The sequence below is a fragment of the Vulpes lagopus genome, chromosome 1 (genome assembly GCF_018345385.1).
Source record: "Vulpes lagopus strain Blue_001 chromosome 1, ASM1834538v1, whole genome shotgun sequence".
Taxonomy (NCBI): domain Eukaryota; kingdom Metazoa; phylum Chordata; class Mammalia; order Carnivora; family Canidae; genus Vulpes; species Vulpes lagopus.
Window position 1 is genome coordinate 146,632,817 of NC_054824.1, and position 26,730 is coordinate 146,659,546.

Below are 26,730 nucleotides of genomic sequence, written 5' to 3' on the forward strand. Positions count from 1 at the left end.
AGTGTCCTCCCATTCATTGGGGGTGATTAGTCTGTTCTGAGCCACACACAGACTTTTACTGTTACCTAGTCTTTGTGATTAATAGCAGTGTGTGTGTATGTGTGTGCGTGCATGTGTGTGTGTGTGTGTGTGTGAGAGAGAGAGAGAGAGACAGAGACAGAGACAGAGAGACAAGTAACTGATGGAAGTGAAGGATGTAGTTTGATGTTGCTGCAATGACATCATTGAAATGCTTTTTTCTTAGTTTTTTATCCGTTGATGTTTTAAAAACATGACTTTAGTGTTCCATGTATTAATCAACTTAGCTAATAGTGTATGTGCATTTAAGTACCCTACCAAGTTTTGTGAGTTTCTAAATTTTGTATGCAGTTCATTTGTATATTGCAACATTTTCTCAAAAGAGTAAAGACATCTTATTACTGTGAAGTTTTAGCATTAATATTTTGCGTCATAATGCAAGAGATATATTAAAATAATATTTTGTTTCTCAGTCCTTAGGCAAACATTGTGTGGTCTTCAACTGTTTTGAGGATTTGGATTATAAGGTAAAAGCTTATTCATATATATGCAGGAAAAAATGTGTACTTAAAAGAAATAATTCGTTGAGGACTGAAAGACAAGACAAATATTTCTCTTAGACATTAAGTATTAACAGAACAATAAATGCTATTGATTCTTCTAAATTAATAGAATAGAAACAAGAGTATAATAGAAACTTAAAACATTATGCAATTTGTTTTCATGCAACTGAACTACTACTTAAGACAGTGGTTTTCAAACTTTTTGACAGGGGGATTTTTCCAAACACGTGGAACATGTGGAACATGTGGAACATGAATATATTAAAAAAGCTAAGACTACTGCTTTATTAATATAAATTTATTTTATAATTTCTGATACTATACTTTTATTTACTGAAAAGGTAATCATTAAGAACAATGAGGCTATTATAATTAGCACAAAAATTTGAGTCAGAGCTTGTATTGATGATTACAATTTAAGAGTTATTTTGTTTTTGGCGGGACATTCCATAAGACATAAAATTCTGAAATACTTCTTGAAATGTCATGTACGTCAGTGCCTGTCGAAGTTTCAAAACACTCCCATTTATTTAGTCTTGCACGTTAAGTTCAAACTATTTACCTTTTATTATGGTCATTTTCTTTGCAGTTAAAAAGCACATTACCTGTGAGATTCTGCATTTTCCATTTGTGCTCACTTAGCACATTAAAAATATCAATAAACATAAATAAGCTGTTTGCATTCGTGTTAAGACATAGATTTTCTTGTTTCCTCCCTGGGAACTGCCTTCCAGTGGGGTCAGAAGGGCTGAGAGTAGCTGTAGTGCCTGCCCGCCTGCAGATATTTTAATGCAAAGCTTTTTAGAATAATAATTAATGTCTCCCAAAACCCCCAGGATAAACAGAATATCAAAATTTTCAATAAAGACAGGACCTGATTCCTGCAGCCAGTGGGATGAACCAGCCTGTCTTAGGGCCCAGGGACTCTGGCATGGACTCTCCATCCCCTCTGCACCAAGTGCACGCATTCCCTGGCCTGTATTCATCCATGTGTGTTATGTTTGGCCTGCAGTGTTTCCGGCTGTTTCAGCTGCTAGAATTTAGGAATCAGTAGGTTCCAGAACTGGAACCTCCTCTGAACGCTGAGGGCCAGGCAGTACTGCCCTGCACCTGCCATGGACGCAGGCTGAGCACCACACATGGCCCTGCAGTAGAGGCCTGGAAAAAATGAGGGAATGCACAGAGCCCTGGCCCAGTGAAAGCCTTCTCCTGTATAATCATTGTTTTCAAGATAATGGGAAAATTCTTCTTTGGAGTGGTCCAGTCGGGAGCATGGTGCTGTTTCAGTGAGTTCAATCGGATTGACGTGCAAGTCCTCTCCGTGATTGCGTCGCAGATACTAACAATCAAGGTCGCAAAAGACAGCTATTCTGTCAGGTACTGGCTGAATACGTTTGGTTACTTACTATTAAATATTTGTTCTACAGTAAGTGTTGGGTTTTTGTTTTTTTTTTTTCCCCTAAGTACAGACCAAAAGGAATGACATCTTGGTTGTCTCTTTTGCTTGGCAAGTAATGTGCAAACATATGTAACTAATGTTCATGCCAGCCTGAGGGTGTCCAGGCTCCTGCCCAACTTCGGAACAGTCTTCTAGGCCACAGTACAAAGTTGCAAATATAGCCACTTGCTTTTACTTTAGAGTTTAAATTTTCTTAGTACCTTTCCATGTTAGGACATTTCACTTGAAGAAACCGAAATCTTTTCTTTAATTCTACATCTTAAAAAAAAAAAAAATTATAAGGATTCCTGGGTGGCTCAGTAGGTTGAGCATCTGCCTTCAGTTCAGCTCATCACCCCAGGGTCCTTGGATCAAGCCTTGCGTTGGGCTCTCTGCTCAGTGGGGCGTCTGCTTCTTCCTCTCCTTCTGCCCCCCTGCTGCTCATGCTCTCTCTCACACTTTCTCAAATAAATAAATAAAATAATTTTTGAAACTTATACTAGCCACACATCTGACTGAAGCCCCCTCTTATCCCATTACTCTTAATTAATATATGCTTTATTTTTAAAAATCCTGTAAAAATAATTTTTGTACGTTAGGATTACTAAAGTTTACTAATCTGAGCAAATTTTTTTTTCTTCAGATAAATTCAGGAACTCACATGATTTACTTTATGGGCATAATTGAATTTCTGTATTTAAATTTTCTATTACAATCTAATATTTCTTTTTTTATTTTTATTTTTTAAGTAATCTCTACACTCAATGTAGGGCTCAAACTCACCACCCCAAGATCAAGAGCCACATGCTCCTACAACTGGGCCAGACAGGTGTCCTTCCCCCCCGTATTTCTAATTCAAGCTAATGGACACTTACTTCTGGCTTTACTCTCAAGAATTTTGTTCCAGCTGTAGAATTGTAGAATCAATGTTGCAAGGCCTTACAAGCCACAGGAGGTCACATGTCACCAGTTCTTCACCACACCTCAGTATCTGCCAGACTTTGTTCTGTCCAGAGAGTCCTCAGCTTTTGTTCCCAGTGTTCTTCCTTTCCAGCTTTGACCACCCTCATTGGTATCAGCTATCCATAAAGTCACCAGAGGATTTCTTGCCATGTTCCCTACCTCTGGTGCTGACAAGAGGATACTGATCTCCTGGGCTGCATTTCATGCTGACTCAAGAACTCTATGCCATGGCCACTCTTTGCTCCATGGTGTCACTCAGGGAGAACTCTGTGTCCAAGGGTCTCCTTGGGTTCTCTTCCCTGTTCAGTAAGTTCATTTAGGTGGGTGCCTTCCAGTCTTAGGCCCCACAAACTCTTTAGACATGATCAAATAAATATGAAACTTCAGAGCACCTATGTGATGAAGTTGGTTAAGCAGCTGACTCTTGGTTTTGGCTCAGGTCTTGATCTTAGGGTCATGAGTCTGCTTGGGATTCTGTCTCCCTCTTCCTCTGCCCTTCCCACTCATGTTCTGTCTCTCCCTTTCTCTCTCTCTCTCTCCCTCTCTCTCTCTCTTTCAAATAAATAAATAGATGATAGATAGATAGATAGATAGATAGATAGATAGATAGATAGATGATAGATAGATAGATTTTTTTTTAAAAAAATCTGAACCCCAGCAGGACTCACACTTTGGCTCAAGATGACCCTCTTCTTTCCTCTCTTAAAATTGTTTTTTCCCCAGCATGTACTGTTTGGATTTAAATATAACAGTCTTAGGAACATTCCCAAACTCACTTATTGTTTTAATATACTTTGACTTAAAGAAAACAATTCTCTTAGTAAAGAATATTATAATGGATGGGAGAGGAAGTTTTTTCCTTTACCTTCCTAGGTTCTTTTGGCTGATCCATTAAGTAAATTGGCATCAGATAAATTAATAGGATAAAAATTTAATTGCCTACATACATGAACCTCACACAGACATGAGAGGTTCAAAGATAGGCAGTTAAGGTTTGTATGCCATGCTGAGTTAAACAGAAGTGGAAAGAGATCTGGGGCTTCAAAGGGAAGGAAAAGAAGTCACAGGGAGATAGGAAGAGCAAATGCTTGGTGAACAAATATTTGTACCCTGCAGATACAGCAGGGCACAGAGAGGAATTCAAATGCACAGGCCTTCTGAGCTCCTTACAGCTTATGCCCAGCCTATATTCTCTGTGGTTGTCTCTGGTTATAGCTGTCTTTCTGGACCTGGCCCTTAAATTCTTAGTAGCAATTAAAGAGGAGGTAAAGTTTTGGGGGCCTTCATTGTCTTCAGCTAAAAATTATCCATATAATGAAGTGGCACATTTTGGAGATTACTCATTCTGAACCCTTTCCAATGTCTTATAGGTTTGTACTGGAAGGAAAAGAAATTCGTATCAATATGTCTTGTGCAATATTTGTTACTATGAACCCTGGGTAAGTATTGGTTAATCTGTGCCAGGAGTAGGGACAAGTCAAAATCCTTTTCTTGGATCTTAGCCACAAAGCAGTAGTCTGTCATTGTAATCAACCATCCACCACCACCACTGGAATCCCTCCTCTACTTGCACACTTATAAATAGCTACAGCTCCATCCTTATCCACTTGGATGGTCCTCATAGTAAGTTTCTGACTGAGGGACGTTTTCACTTCAATAGCCAGAGAGAAAGGAAGAGGTCAGCCATTTGTCACATTGAAAACACAAGAAAGCAGAGAGTAGCAGAAGGGAGAGAACATGGTGGTCACAAGGAGTGGAGACCAGGCAAGCTCAGTAAACACCCATTCATGGAACATGGTGATAGGGCCTCAGCGAACTCGTATGAGGAGCACTATGGGAGGAAAGGTAGTAGAGGAGGAAGATCTTGAGAGGAAGAGTACAATATAAGCCATCTTATACTCTTATTTTCAAATGAAGGTCACATAGAAAACTAATAGGATTATTTGGGGAAAACTGTATTTTGTGTTTTCTCATCAGAAAAACTGAAAAACTGCATTTTCTTTTTTCATTTTTCTTCCCCTTATAAGGTACAAAGGTCGAGTAGAACTCCCAGATAACTTAAAATCTCTGTTTCGCCCAGTGGCAATGATGGCTCCCCATTATCAAATGATTACTGAAGTAATTCTGTTTTCATTTGGTTTCAAATCGGCAAAATCACTCTCTGGAAAGCTAGTTAACATTTATGAATTAGCTAGCAAACAGCTCTCACAACAGGTAACAAACTGCTTTTCTCAAAACGAAGGTGATTATAGAAAACTTTAAATAAGACCTTTCTGGTATTGGAATAGGGATGACCTGGGAAAATAATGGAGCTAGAATCCTATCAATACTTCTAGTTGGCAAGCCAACGTGGATGTGAGGTGATACGTAAAATCAGTCAGGGTTTTGGGATCCCTGGGTGGCGCAGCGATTTGGCGCCTGCCTTTGGCCCAGGGCACGATCCTGGAGACCCGGGATCGAATCCCACGTTGGGCTCCCGGTGCATGGAGCCTGCTCCTCCCTCTGCCTGTGTCTCTGCCCCCCTCTCTCTCTCTCTCTCTCTGTGACTATCATAAATAAATTTTTTAAAAAATCAGTCAGGGTTTCAAGCCTTTCCTCCAGGACCTGGAGAGAATAATGGAATATCTGCTATGTTAAATTATGGGCTACTTTCTCCTTACAGGGAAGTTAACCTCTATAGCAGTGGCCCTCACACTTTATTGTGCTTCACGATAATTGGGGGGATCTGTTAAAATACAAATCACTGGATTTCTTACCAACTTTTTGACTGTCTAGGGTGGCCCTTGATAATTTGCTTTTCTGACAGGTTTTTGACAGTTCCTGATGTTGCTGATCTGAGTACCACATTCTGAAAATGATTATTATGGGATATGTCAGCTTAATGAGTATTTGTTTATGGTCCAAGATAGTTTGGCCAACTAACCACACTACCTCCAAAGTGTTCCTCTTTTTCATGTCCTTTCAATTCATATCTCCATTTCAGAGAAAACTTATTTTAAATACTAATAGTTTTTAACAGCTTTAATACTTGTTACTCTCTCTTTGAGGAGACTTAGGGGCACCAGTTTGGGAGGGAAGTGAGGGCATTGGAAGCAAAATGCAGACTTTCTTAAGTTATATCGTAGTCTGTCTCCACAGTGTACATGATTAGGGATCTAACTGGGTAGGATATGCATTTATTTCCAAGTTATCCAATTTTTCCTTCAGAAATTTAATAACTCAAATATTTTAATTCTTATAGGCTCATTACGATTTTGGCTTGAGGTCTCTGAAGACAGTTTTAATAGTGGCTAGAAAAAAGAAACAGGAGTTTAAGTGGTGAGTTGAATTTTTTAAATATTAGGTCAAAGAAAGTTATAAACAACACAGGGAAAATAATTTGTAAAATTCTAAGTAACAATGACAAGATAAAACAGGGATATCCCAGAGTGTCACAGTAAAATACAGTAAAAGTGTTTAAGAATGTAAAAGAAGAGGAAGAAAAAAAAGCACAAAATCCTTGGGTACTTTTCCCCCAAAGAATCTATTATTTTTTAAAAAGTGTCTTACCTTTATATAATAAAAGATACACAAGAGTAAAAGATTTCATTTAAAAGAGCAGTAATTTAATGAGAAATGCAAAACCCGTATGAAGAAAACATGGGTAAAGGACACAAATCAAAATATGAATAAATGAAATAATATACCATGTGCTTAATATCATAACATCTTAAAGGGCTTAGCAATCATAAAGAGTTAAAGACACTAAACATTCATTTATGAATGGGAATGTATCCCAGTGAATACACCAAAAGGCATTATTTATTTATTTCTAGGGAGGTACATTCTAAAGTTAACATAGAAAGGGGTGCCTGAGTGACACAGACGGTTAAGCATCCAACTCTTGGTTTCAGTTCAGGTCATGATTTCATGGGTCATGATCTCATTGGTTGTGAACTTGAGTGCTACATCCAGCTCCACGCCCAGCAAGGAGTCTGCTTGAAATTCTTTCTCTCTCTGCATCCCCCGACTCACATTCATGTGTGTGCTCTCTCTCAAATACTCTTTAAAAAAAGAAAGATAAACAATTAAGACTAGCTAGAAACATACTAACAAATGAAAGCAATGAAGGAGAAACATCCCTTTAAGCATTGAGACATGTTATCTAGAGCTTCATTAGTTTTAGCACTGGCTGATTTATGAGCAGAGAGGCAGGCCTTCAGGCTAGAACAGAAAGCCCAGAGGCAGGACTGCTCCCACTGGGCATATAGTCTGTTGCCAGCTCTGAGGCAGGAACAGACTAACAGACTTTTCAGTGAGTGCCCTTGGGAAAACTAAACTGCCGTGTCCACGAAGATCCAGTTGGAACCATAGTCCATGTTATTTACCTGGAGAAGAGGATCAAAAAAGGACTAACAACATAAAAGTATTTGAAGAAACAAAATGTCCTTTATATCCTTGGACTATGGAAGAACTTTTTTTTTTTTTAAAGATTTATTTGTTTATGGGAGAGAGAGAGAGAGAGAGAGAGAGAGGCAGAGACACAGGAGGAGGGAGAAGTAGGCTCCATGCCGGGAGCCCAACCTGGGACTCAATCCCAGGACTCCAGGATTGCGCCCTGGGCCAAAGGTGGGCACCAAACCGCTGAGCCACCCAGGGATCCCCTATGGAAGAACTTTTAAACTAAGACTCAAAATCTAAAATCCATAAGGGAAAAGAGTGATAATGGTTAAGAAAACACTGTTTGTGAAGTCAGGAGATGAATGATGGACTGAGAAGGATATTTGCAGCCTCCGGTGCAGTGAGATAGCTCATTCTCAACATATTCGGGACCCTCTAGAAAATGAAGGGAAGAAATAAATTGTATGGAAAATGGGCAAAGAACAGTTCTGAGAAAAAGAAACATAAAAGTTCTTTAAATATATGAAAATATACTCAACCCCACTCCTAATGAGAGAAATATACATTAAAAATTACATTGAAATGTTGTCTCTCATGAGATGGGCGAAAATATGAAAGTTAGATGGGACTTTGTTGATGAAGCTATAGGGAAGTGGGTGTTTTCATTATTGCTAAGGGGTGGAGCTGTATCCATGTATTGCCTATTAAACATTAAATGAAAAAAATGAATATGTTGTAAAAGGACATACCAATATACATTTACCTGAATTTGTAAAATGCAGTAAATGTTACAGATTGTTTGTGGGGACATAGATATAGCAGCAAGTACAGAACATTGTGTGGGAGAGGAGGAGTCAGGGATAATGCATTCCTCTACTGTAGTAGTTTATTTCTTAAATAAAAGGAACTAAGGCACATACTGTAAAATGGCCTGTATAAGATTGATGGCAAGTAAATGGGTATGTGTTATGAAATGCTTTATTACTGGAGAGCGTTAGAGACAGGAGTATAAGAATCAGATTCCTGACATCCTCAGGTCCTCCTGTGTTTCCAACAGGCATCAGCTGGTCATTTGTATGAGCACCTGCTCCATTGAGAGAAAGACCCTGACTGGTGGTGTCCATGTTCAGTTCTCCCAGGTGCCTGGGCAGGGCCTCCCATGTCCAGAGTGCCGTCAGTCTGTCTGCCACCGTGAGGAGCAGCCAGTGGTCTTCTGTCTTTGCTTACCTCCCTCCTTCCTCCAAAGCACCATGCAAATCATGTACTTGTGTGAACCTGATTGTTGTATAAAGAGGATGGGGGAATTTTTATCAGAGTAAAGCACAGCAAGCAATTTAAAAATTAATAGTAGACTTTGGCTTTTTAAAAATCCTTTGGCCCTCCCGACACCAAAAATTATGATTATTGTTCTTGTCTGTCCTCTTCCTTTCTGTCCCTTCCTCTCCCTCTGTTCCAGCCCATTCCTCCCCAGGCTTCTGGCTTTGCCTCTCAGGCACACAGAGATGCCACAAGTGTCCCTCATTTCTAGATGCATTCTGGATGCACTTCTCCTTTCCCCTGCCTTTTCTGTCTGGAGTGTATTGTCAGAGCCTAGACTAACTCCCAAAGAATTTTGAGGTGCTTACATTTGAAAACTAATAAAAGAATAGGAGGGGCAAGATGGCGGCAGAGCAGGGTCTCCAGGTCACCTGTCCTCAACAAATTACCTAGAAAACCATCCAATCATCCTGAAAATCTACGAATTCGGCCTGAGATTTAAAGAGAGACCAGCTGGAACGCTACAGTGAGAAGAGTTCGCGCTTCCATCAAGGTAGGAAGACGGGGAAAAAGAAATAAAGACACAAAAGGCCTCCAAGGGGGAGGGGCCCGCGAGGAGCCGGGCTGAGGCCGGGGCGAGTGTCCCCAGGACAGGAGAGCCCCGTCCCGGAGGAGCAGGAGCTGCACCGACCTTCCCCGCGGAAAGGCCTCCCGGGAAATTGGAGCAGGATCCCCAGGAAGGCGGGGACGCCCTCGGGCTCCCTGGGACAGTAACAGAGGAACTGCGCCCCGGAGAGTGCGCCGAGCTCCCTAAGGGCTGCAGCGCTCGGCGGGACCCGGAGCAGCTCGGAGGGGCTCGGGCGGCGGCTCCGCGGAGGGGGCTGCGGGGCTCCGGGAGCAGCTCGGCGGCGGCGGCTCGGGCGGAGGAAGAAGCTCCGCGCGGAGGGGGCTGCGCGGCTCCGGGAACAGCTCGGCGGCGGCGGCTCGGGCGGAGGAAGAAGCTCCGCGGAGGGGGCGGCGCGGCTCCGGGAACAGCTCGGAGGGGCTCGGGCGGCGGCTCCGCGGAGGGGGCTGCGCGGCTCGGGGAACAGCTCGGCGGCGGCGGCTCGGGCAGAGGAAGAAGCTCCGCGGAGGGGGCGGCGCGGCTCCGGGAACAGCTCGGAGGGGCTCGGGCGGCGGCTCCGCGGAGGGGGCTGCACCGCCAGGAGCGAGAATCCACCAGCGCAGGCCCCAGAGTACAGGGCCCGGGACACAGCCCAGGATCCGGTCTCCCCCAGGACAGGCAGAGGCCGGGAGGGCCCAGGACAGCAAGGACGCTCCTGCCTGGAACTGAGCAGATCAGCGGCCCCGTCCGGAGCCCCCAGGCCCTGCAGACGGAGAGCCCCGGAGCTACTGCGGGAGCTGACTCCAGGGTCCCAGAGCTGCCCCCGCCACTGTGGCTTCCTCCCAGGGCCTCACGGGGTGAACAACCCCCACTGAGCCCTGCACCAGGCAGGGGCAGAGCAGCTCCCCCAAGTGCTCACACCTGAGAATCAGCACAGCAGGCCCCTGCCCCAGAAGACCAGCGAGACGGACCAGTTCCAAGGGAAGTCAAGGGACTTAAAGTATACAGAATCGGAAGATACTCCCCCGTGCTTTTGTTTTTGTTTTTGTTTTTGTTTTTGTTTTTGTTTTTTGTTTTGTTTTGTGCTTTTTTTTCTCTCTCTTTCTTCTTGATTTCTGATTGCTTCCCCCACCCCCCCTTTTTTTCTTTTTTCTCCTTTCTTTCTTTTTCTTTCTTTTTCTTCTCTTTTTCCCCTTTTTTTTCTTCTTTCTCTTTTTTCTTTTTCTCTTTTCTTTCCTTCTCTCTCTTTTTCTCCTTTTCCCAATACAACTTGTTTTTGGCCACTCTGCACTGAGCAAAATGACTAGAAGGAAAACCTCACCTCAAAAAAAAGAATCAGAAACAGCCCACTCTCCCACAGAGTTACAAAATATGGATTACAATTCAATGTCAGAAAGCCAATTCAGAAGCACTATTTTACAGCTACTGGTGGCTCTAGAAAAAACCATAAAGGACTCAAGAGACTTCATGACTGCAGAATTTAGATCCAATCAGGCAGAAATTAAAAATCAATTAAATGAGATGCAATCCAAGCTAGAAGTCCTAACGACGAGGCTTGACGAGGTGGAAGAACGAGTGAGTGACATAGAAGACAAGTTGATGGCAAAGAGGGAAACTGAGGAAAAAAGAGACAAGCAATTAAAAGATCATGAGGATAGATTAAGGGAAATAAATGACAGCCTGAGGAAGAAAAACCTACGTTTAATTGGGGTTCCTGAGGGCGCCGAAAGGGACAGAGGGCCAGAATATGTATTTGAACAAATCATTGCTGAAAACTTTCCTAACCTGGGAAGGGAAACAGGCATTCAGATCCAGGAAATAGAGAGATCCCCCCCTAAAATCAACAAAAACCGTTCAACACCTCGACATTTAATAGTGAAGCTTGCAAATTCCAAAGATAAGGAGAAGATCCTTAAAGCAGCAAGAGAAAAAAAGTCCCTGACTTTTATGGGGAGGAATATTAGGGTAACAGCAGACCTCTCCACAGAGACCTGGCAGGCCAGAAAGGGCTGGCAGGATATATTCAGGGTCCTAAATGAGAAGAACATGCAACCAAGAATACTCTATCCAGCAAGGCTCTCATTCAAAATGGAAGGAGAGATAAAGAGCTTCCAAGACAGGCAGGAACTGAAAGAATATGTAACCTCCAAACCAGCTCTGCAAGAAATCTTAAGGGGGACTCTTAAAATTCCCCTTTAAGAAGAAGTTCAGTGGAACAATCCACAAAAACAAGGACTGAATAGATATGATGACACTAAACTCATATCTATCAATAGTAACTCTGAACGTGAACGGGCTTAATGACCCCATCAAAAGGCGCAGGGTTTCATACTGGATAAAAAAGCAGGACCCATCTATTTGCTGTCTACAAGAGACTCATTTTAGACAGAAGGACACCTACAACCTGAAAATAAAAGGTTGGAGAACCATTTACCATTCAAATGGTCCTCAAAAGAAAGCAGGGGTTGCCATCCTTATATCAGATAAATTAAAATTTACCCCAAAGACTATAGTGAGAGATGAAGAGGGACACTATCTCATACTCAAAGGATCTATCCAACAAGAGGACTTAACAATCCTCAATATATATGCCCCGAATGTGGGAGCTGCCAAATATTTAAACCAATTAATAACCAAACTCAAGAAATACCTTGATAATAATACACTTATACTTGGTGACTTCAATCTAGCTCTTTCTACCCTGGATAGGTCTTCTAAGCACAACATCTCCAAAGAAACGAGAGCTTTAAATGATACACTGGACCAGATGGATTTCACAGATATCTACAGAACTTTACATCCAAACTCAACTGAATACACATTCTTCTCAAGTGCACATGGAACTTTCTCCAGAATAGACCACATACCGGGTCACAAATCGGGTCTGAACCGATACCAAAAGATCGGGATAGTCCCCTGTATATTCTCAGACCATAATGCCTTGAAATTAGAACTTTTTTTTTTTTTTGAAATTAGAACTTAATCGCAACAAGAAGTATGGAAGGACCACAAACACATGGAGGTTAAGGACCATCCTGCTAAAAGATGAAAAGGTCAACCAGGAAATTAAGGAAGAATTAAAAAGATTCATGGAAACTAATAAGAATGAAGATACAACCATTCAAAATCTTTGGGATGCAGCAAAAGCAGTCCTGAGGGGGAAATACATCGCAATACAAGCATCCATTCAAAAACTGGAAAGATCTCAAATTCAAAAGCTCACCTTACACATAAAGGAACTAGAGAAAAAGCAACAAATAGAACCCACCCCCAGCAGAAGAAGACAGTTAATTAAAATTCGAGCAGAACTCAATGATATCGAGACCAAAAGAACTGTGGAACAGATCAACAGAACCAGGAGTTGGTTCTTTGAAAGAATTAATAAGATAGATAAACCATTAGCCAACCTTATTAAAAAGAAGAGAGAGAAGACTCAAATTAATAAAATCATGAATGAGAACGGAGAGATCACTACCAACACCAAGGAAATACAAACGATTTTAAAAACATATTATGAACAGCTCTACGCCAATAAATTAGGAAATCTAGAAGAAATGGATGCATTCCTGGAAAGCCACAAACTACCAAAACTGGAGCAGGAAGAAATAGAAAACCTGAACAGGCCAATAACCAGGGAGGAAATTGAAGCAGTCATCAAAAACCTCCCAAGACACAAGAGTCCAGGGCCAGATGGCTTCCCAGGGGAATTCTATCAAACGTTTAAAGAAGAAATCATACCTATTCTACTAAAGCTGTTTGGAAAGATAGAAAGAGATGGAGTACTTCCAAATTCGTTCTATGAGGCCAGCATCACCTTAATTCCGAAACCAGACAAAGACCCCACCAAAAAGGAGAATTACAGACCAATATCCTTGATGAACATGGATGCAAAAATTCTCAACAAGATACTAGCCAATAGGATCCAACAACACATTAAGAAAATTATTCACCATGACCAAGTAGGATTTATCCCCGGGACACAAGGCTGGTTCAACACTCGTAAAACCATCAATGTGATTCATCATATCAGCAAGAGAAAAACCAAGAACCATATGATACTCTCATTAGATGCAGAGAAAGCATTTGACAAAATACAGCATCCATTCCTGATCAAAACCCTTCAGAGTGTTGGGATAGAGGGAACTTTCCTCGACATCTTAAAAGCCATCTACGAAAAGCCCACAGCAAATATCATTCTCAATGGGGAAGCACTGGGAGCCTTTCCCCTAAGATCAGGAACAAGACAGGGATGTCCACTCTCACCACTGCTGTTCAACATAGTTCTGGAAGTCCTCGCCTCAGCAATCAGACAACAAAAAGACATTAAAGGCATTCAAATTGGCAAAGAAGAAGTCAAACTCTCCCTCTTCGCCGATGACATGATACTCTACATAGAAAACCCAAAAGCCTCCACCCCAAGATTGCTAGAACTCATACAGCAATTTGGTAGCGTGGCAGGATACAAAATCAATGCCCAGAAATCAATGGCATTTCTATACACTAACAATGAGACTGAAGAAAGAGAAATTAAGGAGTCAATCCCATTTACAATTGCACCCAAAAGCATAAGATACCTAGGAATAAACCTAACCAAAGAGGTAAAAGATCTATACCCTAAAAACTATAGAACACTTCTGAAAGAAATTGAGGAAGATACAAAGAGATGGAAAAATATTCCATGCTCATGGATTGGCAGAATTAATATTGTAAAAATGTCAATGTTACCCAGGGCAATTTATACGTTTAATGCAATCCCTATCAAAATACCATGGACTTTCTTCAGAGAGTTAGAACAAATTATTTTAAGATTTGTGTGGAATCAGAAAATACCCCGAATAGCCAGGGGAATTTTAAAAAAGAAAACCATAGCTGGGGGCATCACAATGCCAGATTTCAGGTTGTACTACAAAGCCGTGGTCATCAAGACAGTGTGGTACTGGCACAAAAACAGACACATAGATCAATGGAACAGAATAGAGAATCCAGAAGTGGACCCTGAAATGTACGGTCATCTAATATTCGATAAAGGAGGAAAGACTATCCATTGGAAGAAAGACAGTCTCTTCAATAAATGGTGCTGGGAAAATTGGACATCCACATGCAGAAGAATGAAACTGGACCACTTTCTTTCACCATACACAAAGATAAACTCAAAATGGATGAGAGATCTAAATGTGAGACAAGATTCCATCAAAATCCTAGAGGAGAACACAGGCAACACCCTTTTTGAACTTTGCCACAGTAACTTCTTGCAAGATACATCCACAAAGGCAAAAGAAACAAAAGCAAAAATGAACTATTGGGACTTCATCAAGATAAGAAGCTTTTGCACAGCAAAGGATACAGTCAACAAAACTAAAAGACAACCTACAGAATGGGAGAAGATATTTGCAAATGACATATCAGATAAAGGGCTAGTTTCCAAAATCTATAAAGAACTTATTAAACTCAACACCAAAGAAACAAACAATCCAATCATGAAATGGGCAAAAGACATGAAGAGAAATCTCACAGAGGAAGACATGGACATGGCCAACAAGCACATGAGAAAATGCTCTGCATCACTTGCCATCAGGGAAATACAAATCAAAACCACAATGAGATACCACCTCACACCAGTGAGAATGGGGAAAATTAACAAGGCAGGAAACAACAAATGTTGGAGAGGATGCGGAGAAAAGGGAACCCTCTTACACTGTTGGTGGGAATGTGAACTGGTGCAGCCACTCTGGAAAATTGTGTGGAGGTTCCTCAAAGAGTTAAAAATAGACCTGCCCTACGACCCAGCAATTGCACTGTTGGGGATTTACCCCAAAGATTCAGATGCAGTGAAACGTCGGGACACCTGCACCCCGATGTTTCTATCAGCAATGTCCACAATAGCCAAACTGTGGAAGGAGCCTCGGTGTCCATCGAAAGATGAATGGATAAAGAAGCTGTGGTTTATGTATACAATGGAATATTACTCAGCAATTAGAAACGACAAATACCCACCATTTGCTTCAACGTGGATGGAACTGGAGGGTATTATGCTGAGTGAAATAAGTCAATCGGAGAAGGACAAACAGTGTATGTTCTCATTCATTTGGGGAATATGAATAATAGTGAAAGGGAATATAAAGGAAGGGAAAAGAAATGTTGGGAAATATCAGGAAGGGAGACAGAACATAAAGACTCCTAACTCGGGGAAACGAACTAGGGGTGGTGGAAGGGGAGGAGGGCGGGTGTTGGAGGGGAATGGGTGACGGGCACTGAGGTGGACACTTAATGGGATGAGCACTGGGTGTTTTTCTGTATGTTGGTAAATTGAACACCAATAAAAATTAATTTAAAAAAAAAGTTTCTAATAAATCCAATAGGTTTTGTTGTTGCTATTAAAAAAAAAAAAAAAGAAAACTAATAAAAGACCGTGTATTTGTTTTGTAGGGCTGCCATAGGAAGTTATGACAGATTTGACATCTTAAAACATCAGAAGTATATTTTCTCATAGTACCTGAGGCCAGAAATCTGGAATAAGGTTGTGGGCAGGACTGCTGTCCCTGCAGAGACCCTGAGGGAGATTCCGTCCTGTCCTCCAAAACCGCTGGGCTTTTGGGCACATTATTTCAGTGTCTGCCCATCTTCTGTGTGCCTCTATGTCTCTCCGCCTCACTCTCAGTAGGAATCTGACTGCACTTAAATCTGGATGATCTGGGATAACTCAAGATTCTTCATCAATCCATCCTCTGTTGTATCAGATAATATTCACAGGTTCCAGGGATTAGCAAGTGAATAGATATTTTGGAGCCATTTTTGTCTGCCTCCAACAGGCAGCTTCTCTGGGTCCCAGGAAGGAAGTTTCCCTATCTCCTCTTTTGTTTAGAAAAAAAACTGCCCAACAGCTGGAATCCTAGGACGTCCTTGGTAGAAACGATTTGCTTTGTCAACAGCTAGAGAATTAATATGTCTTCAGGTAAACACTTGAAGCGCTTACAAATCCTACCATGGTACTGAGCCATGAAGTGGGTCTTAACTAACTCTGAAGAACTGGTAGGTATCTTGAAGGCAATCATAATGGGTAACAAAAGTATTTATTAAAATATCCTTTTCTTGAATTTTAGTTGACATTAATCTAGAGCTTTCATTTTTTATTCTTAAATTATAACAGATATTCCCCATGATAATCTCAGATGCTAATTCCCAAATTATTGTTTTGTAGAACTTTAGTCAAGTCTTATCTTTGTATCTAATAGCAAAGTATCATAACATTATTATTATATATAAACTATGATAACTCCCAGATGTAGTAGTCATTTCTTTCTTTTTTAAATTTGTTTTCCTAATGTAAAGCAGATCTGTCTTGAGTAAAGACCTCACTGACACCCAGCTGCTGTCTGAACTTGCTCCCTACTCTTAGATGGTTGAAAAGATTAATGAATTATTTAAAGAATTAAAGTGTCCAGTGCAGAGAGAGTTCATGGTTTCTCTTCTTCAGGAAATGCAGAGGTGTGCAGGGTATGACTACTTTTATGAAGGTTTCAGTTTGATTTACAGGATCAGTTCTGTGGCATAACTTTGGCCGTTGTTCCCAGCAGCATAGCCTACAAGACTACTTCTCTGGCTTGCCTAGAGATTTTTAATAAATTATGTTATTTTTCATTTGATATTAGGCTGAATTCATTTTGTTATATGCAGATAAAACACTTTACTGATACAGTGCCCACCCCTGACTCAGTGACTGGGGAGTAGCATGACCCTGACTGTCCGACCAGCCCAGGCCCATCTGTGGACGAGACCCAGAGTCACCTCACCCACACTACGTAGCTGCTTTGCAGTGAGGAATAGGAGGAAGGGCTGTTGGGAGAGCCACCTATCCCAAGGAATAGTAATTACCTTCAGTGTCAACAAAGCATACTTGCTAACTTGTTCTTTATCTTTCTTTTCTTCTTCCCTTAAAGTAACACCGATGACCATCTTTCTGAAACAGATGAGACTCTGATCATTATTGAGGCTATAAGAGAAGCTAGTCTGCCAAAATTTCTCCCTAAAGATGCCCCACATTTTGAAAAGATTATACGAGATTTTTTTCCTGGAGCAACAGTTTCAACAGCAAATCAAATTGCCTTGGAGGTAAGATTTTTGAAAACCATCATGAATGATTTAGATGTGGAATATTAATTAAGATAAGAAACTTGATGTAAGTAAAAAATGCTGTCATTCTTCCTGCAATACTCTACTCGTGTTACAATTGGAGGAATAAAAATACCTGGAGATTGATTTCCCTTTGGAGAAAAATAGCATCTCAGCCTCAGTCAGGAAAGGTTCCTACTTATTTTGTTCCCTGGGTTTTCTCATCTTTCCACTGAGAATGATGATGTTTTCTCTACTTTAAAGGGATACTTTAAGGATCAAATTAGATCAGAATTACAAAATGACTTTACAATATAAAATTTTGTGGTCATAAAAACGTTTTAAGACTGTAGAGACCTTTATTTCCTCTTATACCTGCCACCTTGTGGCCATTGCCACAGTCTCAGTGGGGTCTCAACTCTTGGGGTAGGAGGAGCCCCATCACCCTGTGGCCTATGGCCACACACTGCCAAGTGGCCTCCAGCACTGCTTTCCTAACATACCTGTGACCACACCAACAGAGCCACTATGGGACAAACCCAGAGTCAGGTCCCCTGACTCATATAATACAGCCCTTTACAGTCTGGCCAGACCAGCTTTACCTTGCCAGTGTGTCGTCCTCCCTCCTGCCTCTCCACTGCAGGTTTCTCCCTGTCCTCTGGCTCCAGCTGGGCCTTTATCAGCTATCAGGCTATCAAACCCATACATTCCTTTCTCTGGGACCCTGCCCAATTTTTTAAAACACTGTTTTTCTAATTTATTTTAAAATATATGGTTTATGTAGCTTATAGTTCAAAAAACTTTGTAATTATTCTTTCTTTAAATATAGATATAAGCTGGGGGCACTTGGGTGGCTCAGTCAGTTGAGCATCTTGCCTTCAGCTTAGGGTTCTGGGATCAAGTTCTGCATAGGGCTCCCTGCTTAGCAGGGAAGCTTCTCCTTCTCCCTCTGCCCCTCCCCACCATCTGCTCATGCTTCTTCTCTCTCTCAGGTAAATAAATAAAACCTATAAATAAATAAATACATGCATACCTACATAAATAAAAGTATAAGCTCAACGTGGATGTAACTAGAGGGTATTATGCTGAGGGAAATAAGTCAGTCAGAGAAAGACAATTATCATATGATTTCACTCACATGTAGAATTTAAGAAACAAGATAGGATCATAGGGGAAGAGAATAAAAAATAAAACATAGTGAAATCAGAGAGGGAGACAAACCATAAGAGACTCTTAATCATGGGAAACAAACAAACTGAGGGTTTCTGGAGGGGGTGGGGGGAGAGGGCCGCTGGGGGATGGTCATGAAGGAGGGCATGTGATGTGATGAGCACTGGTGGTTATATAAGACTGATGAATCACTGACCTCTACTTCTAAAACCAGTAGTACACTATATGTTAGTTAACTGAATTTAAATTAAAAAAAGAAAGAATAAATAAATAGAAGTATAAGCTATGTGCATAACCTCATACCCAACAGGCAGAAAATACATAATATTTTTAGGCACATATGAAGCGCTTAGCAAAAGATCATCATTTATTAGGTTATGTAGGAAGATTTGGGAAAATTTCCCTTGAAAACGAGGCCAGGAGTTTTATGACAGGATAGTTCTTTGGCATTTCTGGTCTTGTTAGATTTCATATCCCTTCTAGGATCAATTCCATTGAACTAGATAGTATTCCCATTGCTTTCAAATGTTAGAATGCAGTCTGGGGATCTGAGTAAACCACTGTCTTATGACACCTGTGGTTTCTTGTTTCTGTTGTTGCTCTCCCGATCATGCCTTATTTTCTTAATTTGGGTTTTCTTCTTTACATAAATGATTTAGAAGTTTATATAATTGTTTTCTTCAAAAAGAATCTTTTTATTATTTAACACATCTTTTAAAATTCTTACCATTTAATATCCATATTAATATTTTTAAATATCTTCTTTTATTCCTCTGGGTTTTATGTTTTCTCCCCAGCTGTCTAAGTAAGATATCTAATTTATTATTTTTTACTAATGTAAGTTTATAAAACAAGGGACGCCAGGGTAGTTCAGTCGGTTAAAGCATCTGGCTCTTGGTCTCAGCTCAGGGTTTGGTCTCAGGGTTATGGATTCAAGCCCCATGTTGGGCTCTGCACTGGGTGTGGTAAAAAACAAAAAAACAACAAAAGAAAACTATATAACTTTGTCCAAGCACTGCTTTAGTTATATAGGCTATAAGTTCAGGTAGGTAGGGTTTTCCTAAGTATTTTTTTCCAGAAATTTGATAGGATAGTGAGTACTTCCTTTTTTTCCTAAGTGTTCTTTTAGGACAGAGGTTTTTCATGCTTTTAATTTCCAGGTAAAGGATCTTTTTATTTTCTGATTTTGTTACCAATTTCTAGTCTTACTGAATTGTGATTAAAGAATATTATTGGGCAGCCTGGGTGGCTTAGCAGTTTAGCACCGCCTTCAGCCCAGGGTGTGATCCTGGAGCCCTGGGATCGAGTCCCACATCTGCCTCCCTGCATGGAGACTGCTTCTCCCTCTGCCTGTGTCTCTGCCTCTCTCTCTATGTGTCTACCATGAATAAATAAATAAAATCTTTAAAAAAAAGAATATTATCTTTGTTATTTTTCTAAACTGTGTAATTTGGATTTTTTAATGGCCCAATATACAGGGAATTTTTCTTAATAGGCCCTATGCACATGAAAAGAAAGATATTTTCTCTTACAGATTGCAAATATAAAACAAAGTTCAGTTTATCTCCATTTGTTATGACTGTTAAATTAGCATTTGTTAAGTGGAGCACAGGGTATGGGCTGGTGAGCCACAGTTCAGCAGGAGACCATGGGATGCTGAAAAGAAATGCTTATTCCTCATGGGTCCTGGAGGAGGTACACAGGGAGGACAAGGCAGGGTGCAGGCAAAGAGACACATGCCTCCATCAGGGTCCACAGCTGGAGTGCTTTGAGGTTCCCATACTAAGGCTGGATTGGTCAGTTCAAACCAAAGCAGGACTTTGGTAAGTTCCATGCAGGTTCCAGGGGAGTGTGTAAGGGGAAGGCCCGGGGAGGCGGTGAGGTTCTACCAGCAGTTTGCACCTGCTCGTGACTCCACCACCTGCCATCCCAGGCCTGTGCTGGTGTGAGGGGCTGAGGTCGTGGTTTCAAGTCCCTGCAGGCTCTTCAGTGGAACAGAAGGGATGCTGAGGCAGCAATATCATGAAGTGGCTTAGCTAAACCCTCGCTCCCATTTTTGCTGTCTTATTGATAGACTTGTACATCTTTACTTGTTCTCACTCAGTGAAGTGTATCTATGTTAACTCTTACAGTCTCTGCTTTCTAATGGTTGTTACCACATTGTTTGATACATGAATATCAATTACAAACTGCCCTTTAATGTATAGTGCTTTTGTTTTCTTGTCTACCACTTTTTGGCTTGTATTCCATTCGGTTAAGACCGTTATTCTATTTTTTGTTTGCCTTGTATACTTTGGGACTTTTTTTTTTTCAAACTTTATAAATTCCCCAAAGTGAAGTGGTTTTTAAATTTTGTTTTATCTTACTGATTTTTATGCAGGTAAATATTTTTTACTCTAAGGGTAACTTTATACATTTTGGTAATAATACCCATAGTTCTCCACGTATTTGGATATCATCTCTTAGTTCCCTAATATGAAAAGTAATACACTTCTTTTCCCCTTTCTGCTGTCTCTGTCACTGCCCAAACATTGTAAGTTAGAAGTGCTGCCTGTGGCTCTGTGCAGGAAAGGTGTGTGTGAACTTCCTCTGCCTCCCAGGCCCCTGGCCCTGGTCCCTCCAGCAGCTTGTGCTAGATCCAGCCTCTGCTGTGCAGCCATGCAATGCACTCAGTTACTGCCCAGTATTGTAGAGTTTTGGGCAATAATGGTGTCATATTTTTATAATATTCCTAGTGATCTAATGCAGGCATGCTGTAATTTGAAACTCTGATTTGAAACTCCCCTTGAATATGGCAACCTTGCTGAATTCTCTTATTAGTTCACAAGTAGCACTGATTTTTGTGTGTTCCCCTGGGATTTTGTTGTTGGATCGTCATAATGACAGTTGTACCTCTTTCCTCCTATCCTTGTGTCTCATATTCTCCTTTTCTTGTTCTTACTTTTCTAGTGATGAGTTATTCCTGCATTCCTGGGATATACCATGCTTTCTCATCATCATGTGATTTTTAATACACTATTGGATTAAATTAGTTAATATTTTATTTAGGATGTTCACATGTACACTTATAAGTCAAGTGTCCTTACCTGTTTTTAGAACCAGCTCTTCAAAGTAAGGCAGAACAACCAATGTCCTGTTTTCTGGAAGAATTCCATAAGATTGAGATGAACTATACTTTAGATTTACTTTAGATTTTTAAATGGTCAAACTTAACTATAAAAGTTCTTGGGGGATCCCTGGGTGGTGCAGCAGTTTGGCGCCTGCCTTTGGCCCAGGGCACAATCCTGGAGACCCGGAATCGAATCCCATGTCGGGCTCCTGGTGCATGGAGCCTGCTTTTCCCTCTGCCTGTGTCTCTGCCTGTCTCTCTCTCTCTCTCTCTCTGTGACTATCATAAATAAATAAAAATTAAAAAAAAAAAAGTGCTTGGGTCTGGATTTTGTTGGGGTGGGAGGGAAAGGCTTTGAATACTGTTTTAACTTTTTGTTACTTAGTGACCCCTTCACACTCCATGTTCATACAACATCTCTGGGTTTCTAAATGTCTTAGCTAAAGTTATTTCTACTCCTCTCACCAGTTCCCAGGCTCTGCTACAGTTTTTTGTTGTTGTTGTTGTTGTTCTTTGTTATTGATCATTCTTGCTTGAGATTTGCATATAATCAATTTTTTCAAAGAGGTAACTTTTGGTTTTGATTATTTTCCCTTTTTTTCTCTGTGTCCATTAGGTTGATTTCTGTCCTTCATTATTTACAATTTTTTATTTTGTTGGACCTGTTCTCCTGTTCTTTTGTTTGTTTCTTGAGTTTAGTGCTTAGATTGTTTGTTATCTGTGTTTCCTCAAACCTAAAGTATTTAAAGATGTGAATTTTCTTCTAAGTATTCCTTTAGCTGTTTCCCACAAATTTTCATATGTAGTATTCTAATTAGCATTTAATTATAAATATTTCCTAATTACCCTTATGAGAGTAAAAAACCTGAGAGGTTTTTTTTTTTTTTTTTTTGCTAAATTCTGGGAATTTAAACTGTCCTTTTATTATTAATCACCATTTATGGTTAGCTTTGACTGGGGACTGTATGCTGTATCATATATTTATCCCTTTGAGATCACCTTTATTTAGGTTTCCTATACCTTCTAATGTATTGTTTTGTAAGTGCTTCATGTGTGCTCTCAAATGGTATATATTCTGTGCTTGCTGTATATAATGTTATATACACATACTGTGATGCAGCTTTGTTATCAGTTTTTTGCTGATCCATCAGTTTCTAAAAGGGTGTATTAAGATCTTAATGACAGTTGTTGATACATCTATTTTCCCTACATTTCCAACAATTGCTTTATATAGTTTGAAGATATAAGTGGTGTATATATTTATATCTTCTTACTCTTCTTATATTTCACATGTGAGTGAAATCATATGATATTCATCTTTCTCTGACTGACTTATTTCACTTAGCATTATTGTCTCTGGGTTCATCCATGTGATTATAAATAATGAGATTTCATTCTTTTTATGGCTGAGTAATATTCCACTGTGTGTGTGTGTGTGTGTGTGTGTGTGTGTATACACCACATCTTCTTTATCCATTCATCCATCGATGGACACTTGGGTTGCTTCCATACCTTGACTTTTGTAAATAATGCTGCAGTAAATATGTAAAGATAGGGGTGCATATGTCTTTTCAAATTACAGTTTGCATATTCTTTAAGTAAATACCCAATAGTGAAATTACTGGATAATATGGTAATTCTATTTTTTTTTTTTTTGAGGAAACTCCATACTTTTGTCCACAGTGGCTGCACCAGTTTGCATTCCCACCAGCAGTGCAATGCTTGTTGTTTCCTGTGGGTCTTGGTGGCTTGAGGGTATTTTATTTTATTTTATTTTATTTTATTTTATTCCATTATAATTAACATATAGTATTGTATTAGTTTTAGATGTACAGCATAACAATTCAACAATTCTATATATTGGATTCCTGTTCATTCTCTGAATTCATTCTTACTCCTCTCCCTCCCATGTTTTAAGTATATGGTGACATACTTTACATCCTTTTATTTTGTGAATCCCTTGACTTAGTTTTGTAGATACACTTATTTTTACCTCTTTTGTACTTCCTACTTTTCTTACTCCTTCTGGTCTTTCCTTTCTACTCAAAGAATCTCCTTTAACATTTCTTGTAGGGCTGGTTTAGGGTCATGAATTCCTTTAACTTTTGTTTGGGAAACTCTATCTCTCCTTCTGTTCTGAATGATAGCCTTGCTAAGTAGAGTATTTTTGGCTGCAGATGTTTTTCTTTCAGCACTTTGACTATCATGCCACTCTCTTCTGGCCTACAAAGTTTCTGCTGAAAAATTGATAGCCTTGTGAGGTTTCCCTTGTGCAAATGTTTTTTCTTGCTGCTATTAAAGTTCTCTTCAGATCATTACTTTTGGCTGTCTTACTTACTTTGGGTCTTGGTGCAGACCTCCTTGGGTTGGTTTTGTTTAGGGCTCTCTCTGCCTCCTGCATCTGGATTTCTGTTTCCTTCCCCAGATTCAGGAAGTTTTCAGTTATTATCTCTCCAAATAAATCCTCTGCCCCCCTTTTCTCTCTCTTCTCCATCTGGGATCCCTATCATGCAACTGTTATTTATGCTTGACAGTGTCACTGAGTTCTCTGGGTCTATTTTCATTTTGCATAATTTTTCCCCTCTCATCTGCTTAGCTTGATTACTTTCCATTACTCTGTCTTCCAGGTTACTGATCTGTTCTTCTACTTCCTCTTGTTTGCTATTTATTTCCAGGTGGCCCACTTTTAATTTCATTTAGTGAGTTCATTATCTCTAACTGGTTCTTTATTATTTCCCATCTCTTTGTGGAGTGTCTTACTGAGGTCCTCCTCTTTTTTCTCAAGTCTAGAAAGTATCTTTACAAGCATTACTTTTAATTCTCTATTAGGCATAATATTTATCTCCATTTCACTTAGATCTCTTGCTATAATTTTGTTCTCTTCTTTCATTCAGAACATATTCCTCTGTCTCCTCATTTTGTCTAACTCTGTTTCTTATTATATATTCATCTTTTCATCAGTTTTACAAGTCAATTTACAAGCATCAGTTTATTCTGCTACTTTTCCCTTCATATAAATTTTACATTGATAAATATACAACCTCTCAACTGTTAAATCAAAACTGTTAATAAAATGTTCCAAATAGTAATATGTGTCTTAGGAAATGGCACAGAGGAGCAGTTGGGTGGCTCAGTGGTTGAGTATGTCTGCCTTTGGCTCAGGTTGTGATCCCCTTCTTCCTCTTCCTATGTCTCTGCCTTTTCTGTGTGTCTCTCATGAGTAAATAAATAAAATCTTAAAAAAAAGAAATGGCAGAGAGATCACAATTTGTAGCTTTAATATTAAATTTGGAATATTTAATGGTGTATTTTTGGTGGTTTACACAAAAACCTGTCACATATAGCATATCCACATATGAATATATGTTATTCAATAAATAGTCTGTAGGTATGCTATTTGCACTTATTGCTCATTTAACATACAAGAATCTGAATTGCATGCAATAGGCAATCGGAATCTTTTTTTTTTTTTTTTAAGATTTTATTTATTCATGAAAGACACAGAGAGTGAGGCAGAGGGAGCCCAATATGGGACTCAATCCCAGGACTTCAGGATAATGACCTGAGCCAAAGGCAGACACTCAACCACTGAACCACCCAGGTGCCCCAGCACTTGGAATCTATCCAGCTTCTTCATGTTTCTGTCACTAACAATATCTGCAGGAGTGGGGGTGTCATTAACTCAGAGCAACCACAGGATTAACAGAAGCCATATCCTGGAATAAATAATGTATAGTTTGCCATCCAGTTGATTCTATGGAATATCATAAATACTTTACAGTAGGATTATGATTTTATTTCACAACCTTCCAAAATAGGGAATTGTGAAAATCTTTAACCAGATGGGATGAACCTGTCTGAATGTCTCTTATTTTGATTATCCCACTTCTGCTGATCTTCTGTGCATCCGCTATCCCTAGTCCACTCCTGCAGGGCTTACATCCAGGCAGACATCTAGGTTTGTATTGTCTATGGCAGAGAATCTCTAGCCCCTGCATCTAAAACTGCTCCAAGTACAGGCCTTAAGTGAGTGTCTCATCCAACTCCATTTAAAAGAGGTTTCTTTCAGCTGATTTCCTACCTCCAGTAGCCTTGCCATAGGAACTACTTTTCTCCATTTGTACACTCCTACTGAGTGTTCTGTGTCGCCTTCAGCTGCTCCTTGTCTGTCCCATCAGGGTAATGCAAGAAATGAGAAATGGAGTAGGAGAGGTCAATGAGAAAAAAGATAAATCCCACTTTTTTTTCTGTAGGCACAGTTTCTGATAGTATTGACAGTGAAATAAACCCCACTTTAGAAGGAAACATAGATGCCCTTATAATTCCTGTGTTAAAATATTAAGTATCTTTACAAGTTGCAGCCACTTCCTGGATGTTTTATTGTATAACCACATCAAGTCCTCAATCTTACAAATTGTACTTATTATCCTAGGATATTCTTAACATTGAAACATTAAAATAATTGTTGTAAAGCTGAAAACCTACCTTAATGGTGACTAGAATTATACAAAGATATAGACTCTTTTAAATTTTCTTTTGGTGTAGGATAATTATATAATGGTTTTAGAATAACAGCTAGTTCTTAAACATATTTTAAAGAATGAATTATTTTCTTTTTAAAGATTTACTTAGAGAGCATGTGAGCAAGGGGAGGGGCAGAGAGAGGGGGAATCTCAAGCAGACTCCCCACTGAGCCCGATCTGGAGCTCGATCCCATGGCCCTGAGATGATAACCTCAGCTGTAGTCAAGAGTTGAATGCTCAACTGACTGAGCTGCCCAGGTGCTCCAAGAATGAATTTTAAATTGAGGGAGGGCCTACAAATTTGCTACTGGGGGTCTGTGAACATAACATTTTGTGTGTATTGTATTTTGGTTGGAGAAATTAAGAACCACTGTCTTGATATAGTAGTATTCAGTACCTAGTTAAGAGAGATTTTGTAGGATTATGTATTAAAGGTTTAATTTGCAATGCCTTTTAAATTAATGGATTTATTTTATTTCAGAAAGCAATATTTATTGCAACACAACAGTTGGGCTTACAACAATGGCCAGCTCAGAAAAAGAAAATCATACAGTTTTATAATCAACTGCAGGTGAGTGTGGAATGACATGTTAGCA

At 39.9% G+C, this 26,730-nt stretch overlaps 1 protein-coding gene across 1 annotated transcript in view; it reads left to right on the forward strand.

Annotated features, from left to right (window-relative positions):
* DNAH14 (dynein axonemal heavy chain 14) overlaps nucleotides 1-26,730 on the forward strand; it is a 311,703-nt gene that overhangs the window by 118,081 nt on the left and 166,892 nt on the right. The window contains 7 exon segments of the mRNA XM_041749477.1: nucleotides 492-545; nucleotides 1,813-1,958; nucleotides 4,353-4,421; nucleotides 5,010-5,196; nucleotides 6,224-6,300; nucleotides 17,161-17,332; nucleotides 26,616-26,705. Coding sequence (XP_041605411.1) covers nucleotides 492-545; nucleotides 1,813-1,958; nucleotides 4,353-4,421; nucleotides 5,010-5,196; nucleotides 6,224-6,300; nucleotides 17,161-17,332; nucleotides 26,616-26,705 — 795 coding nt within the window.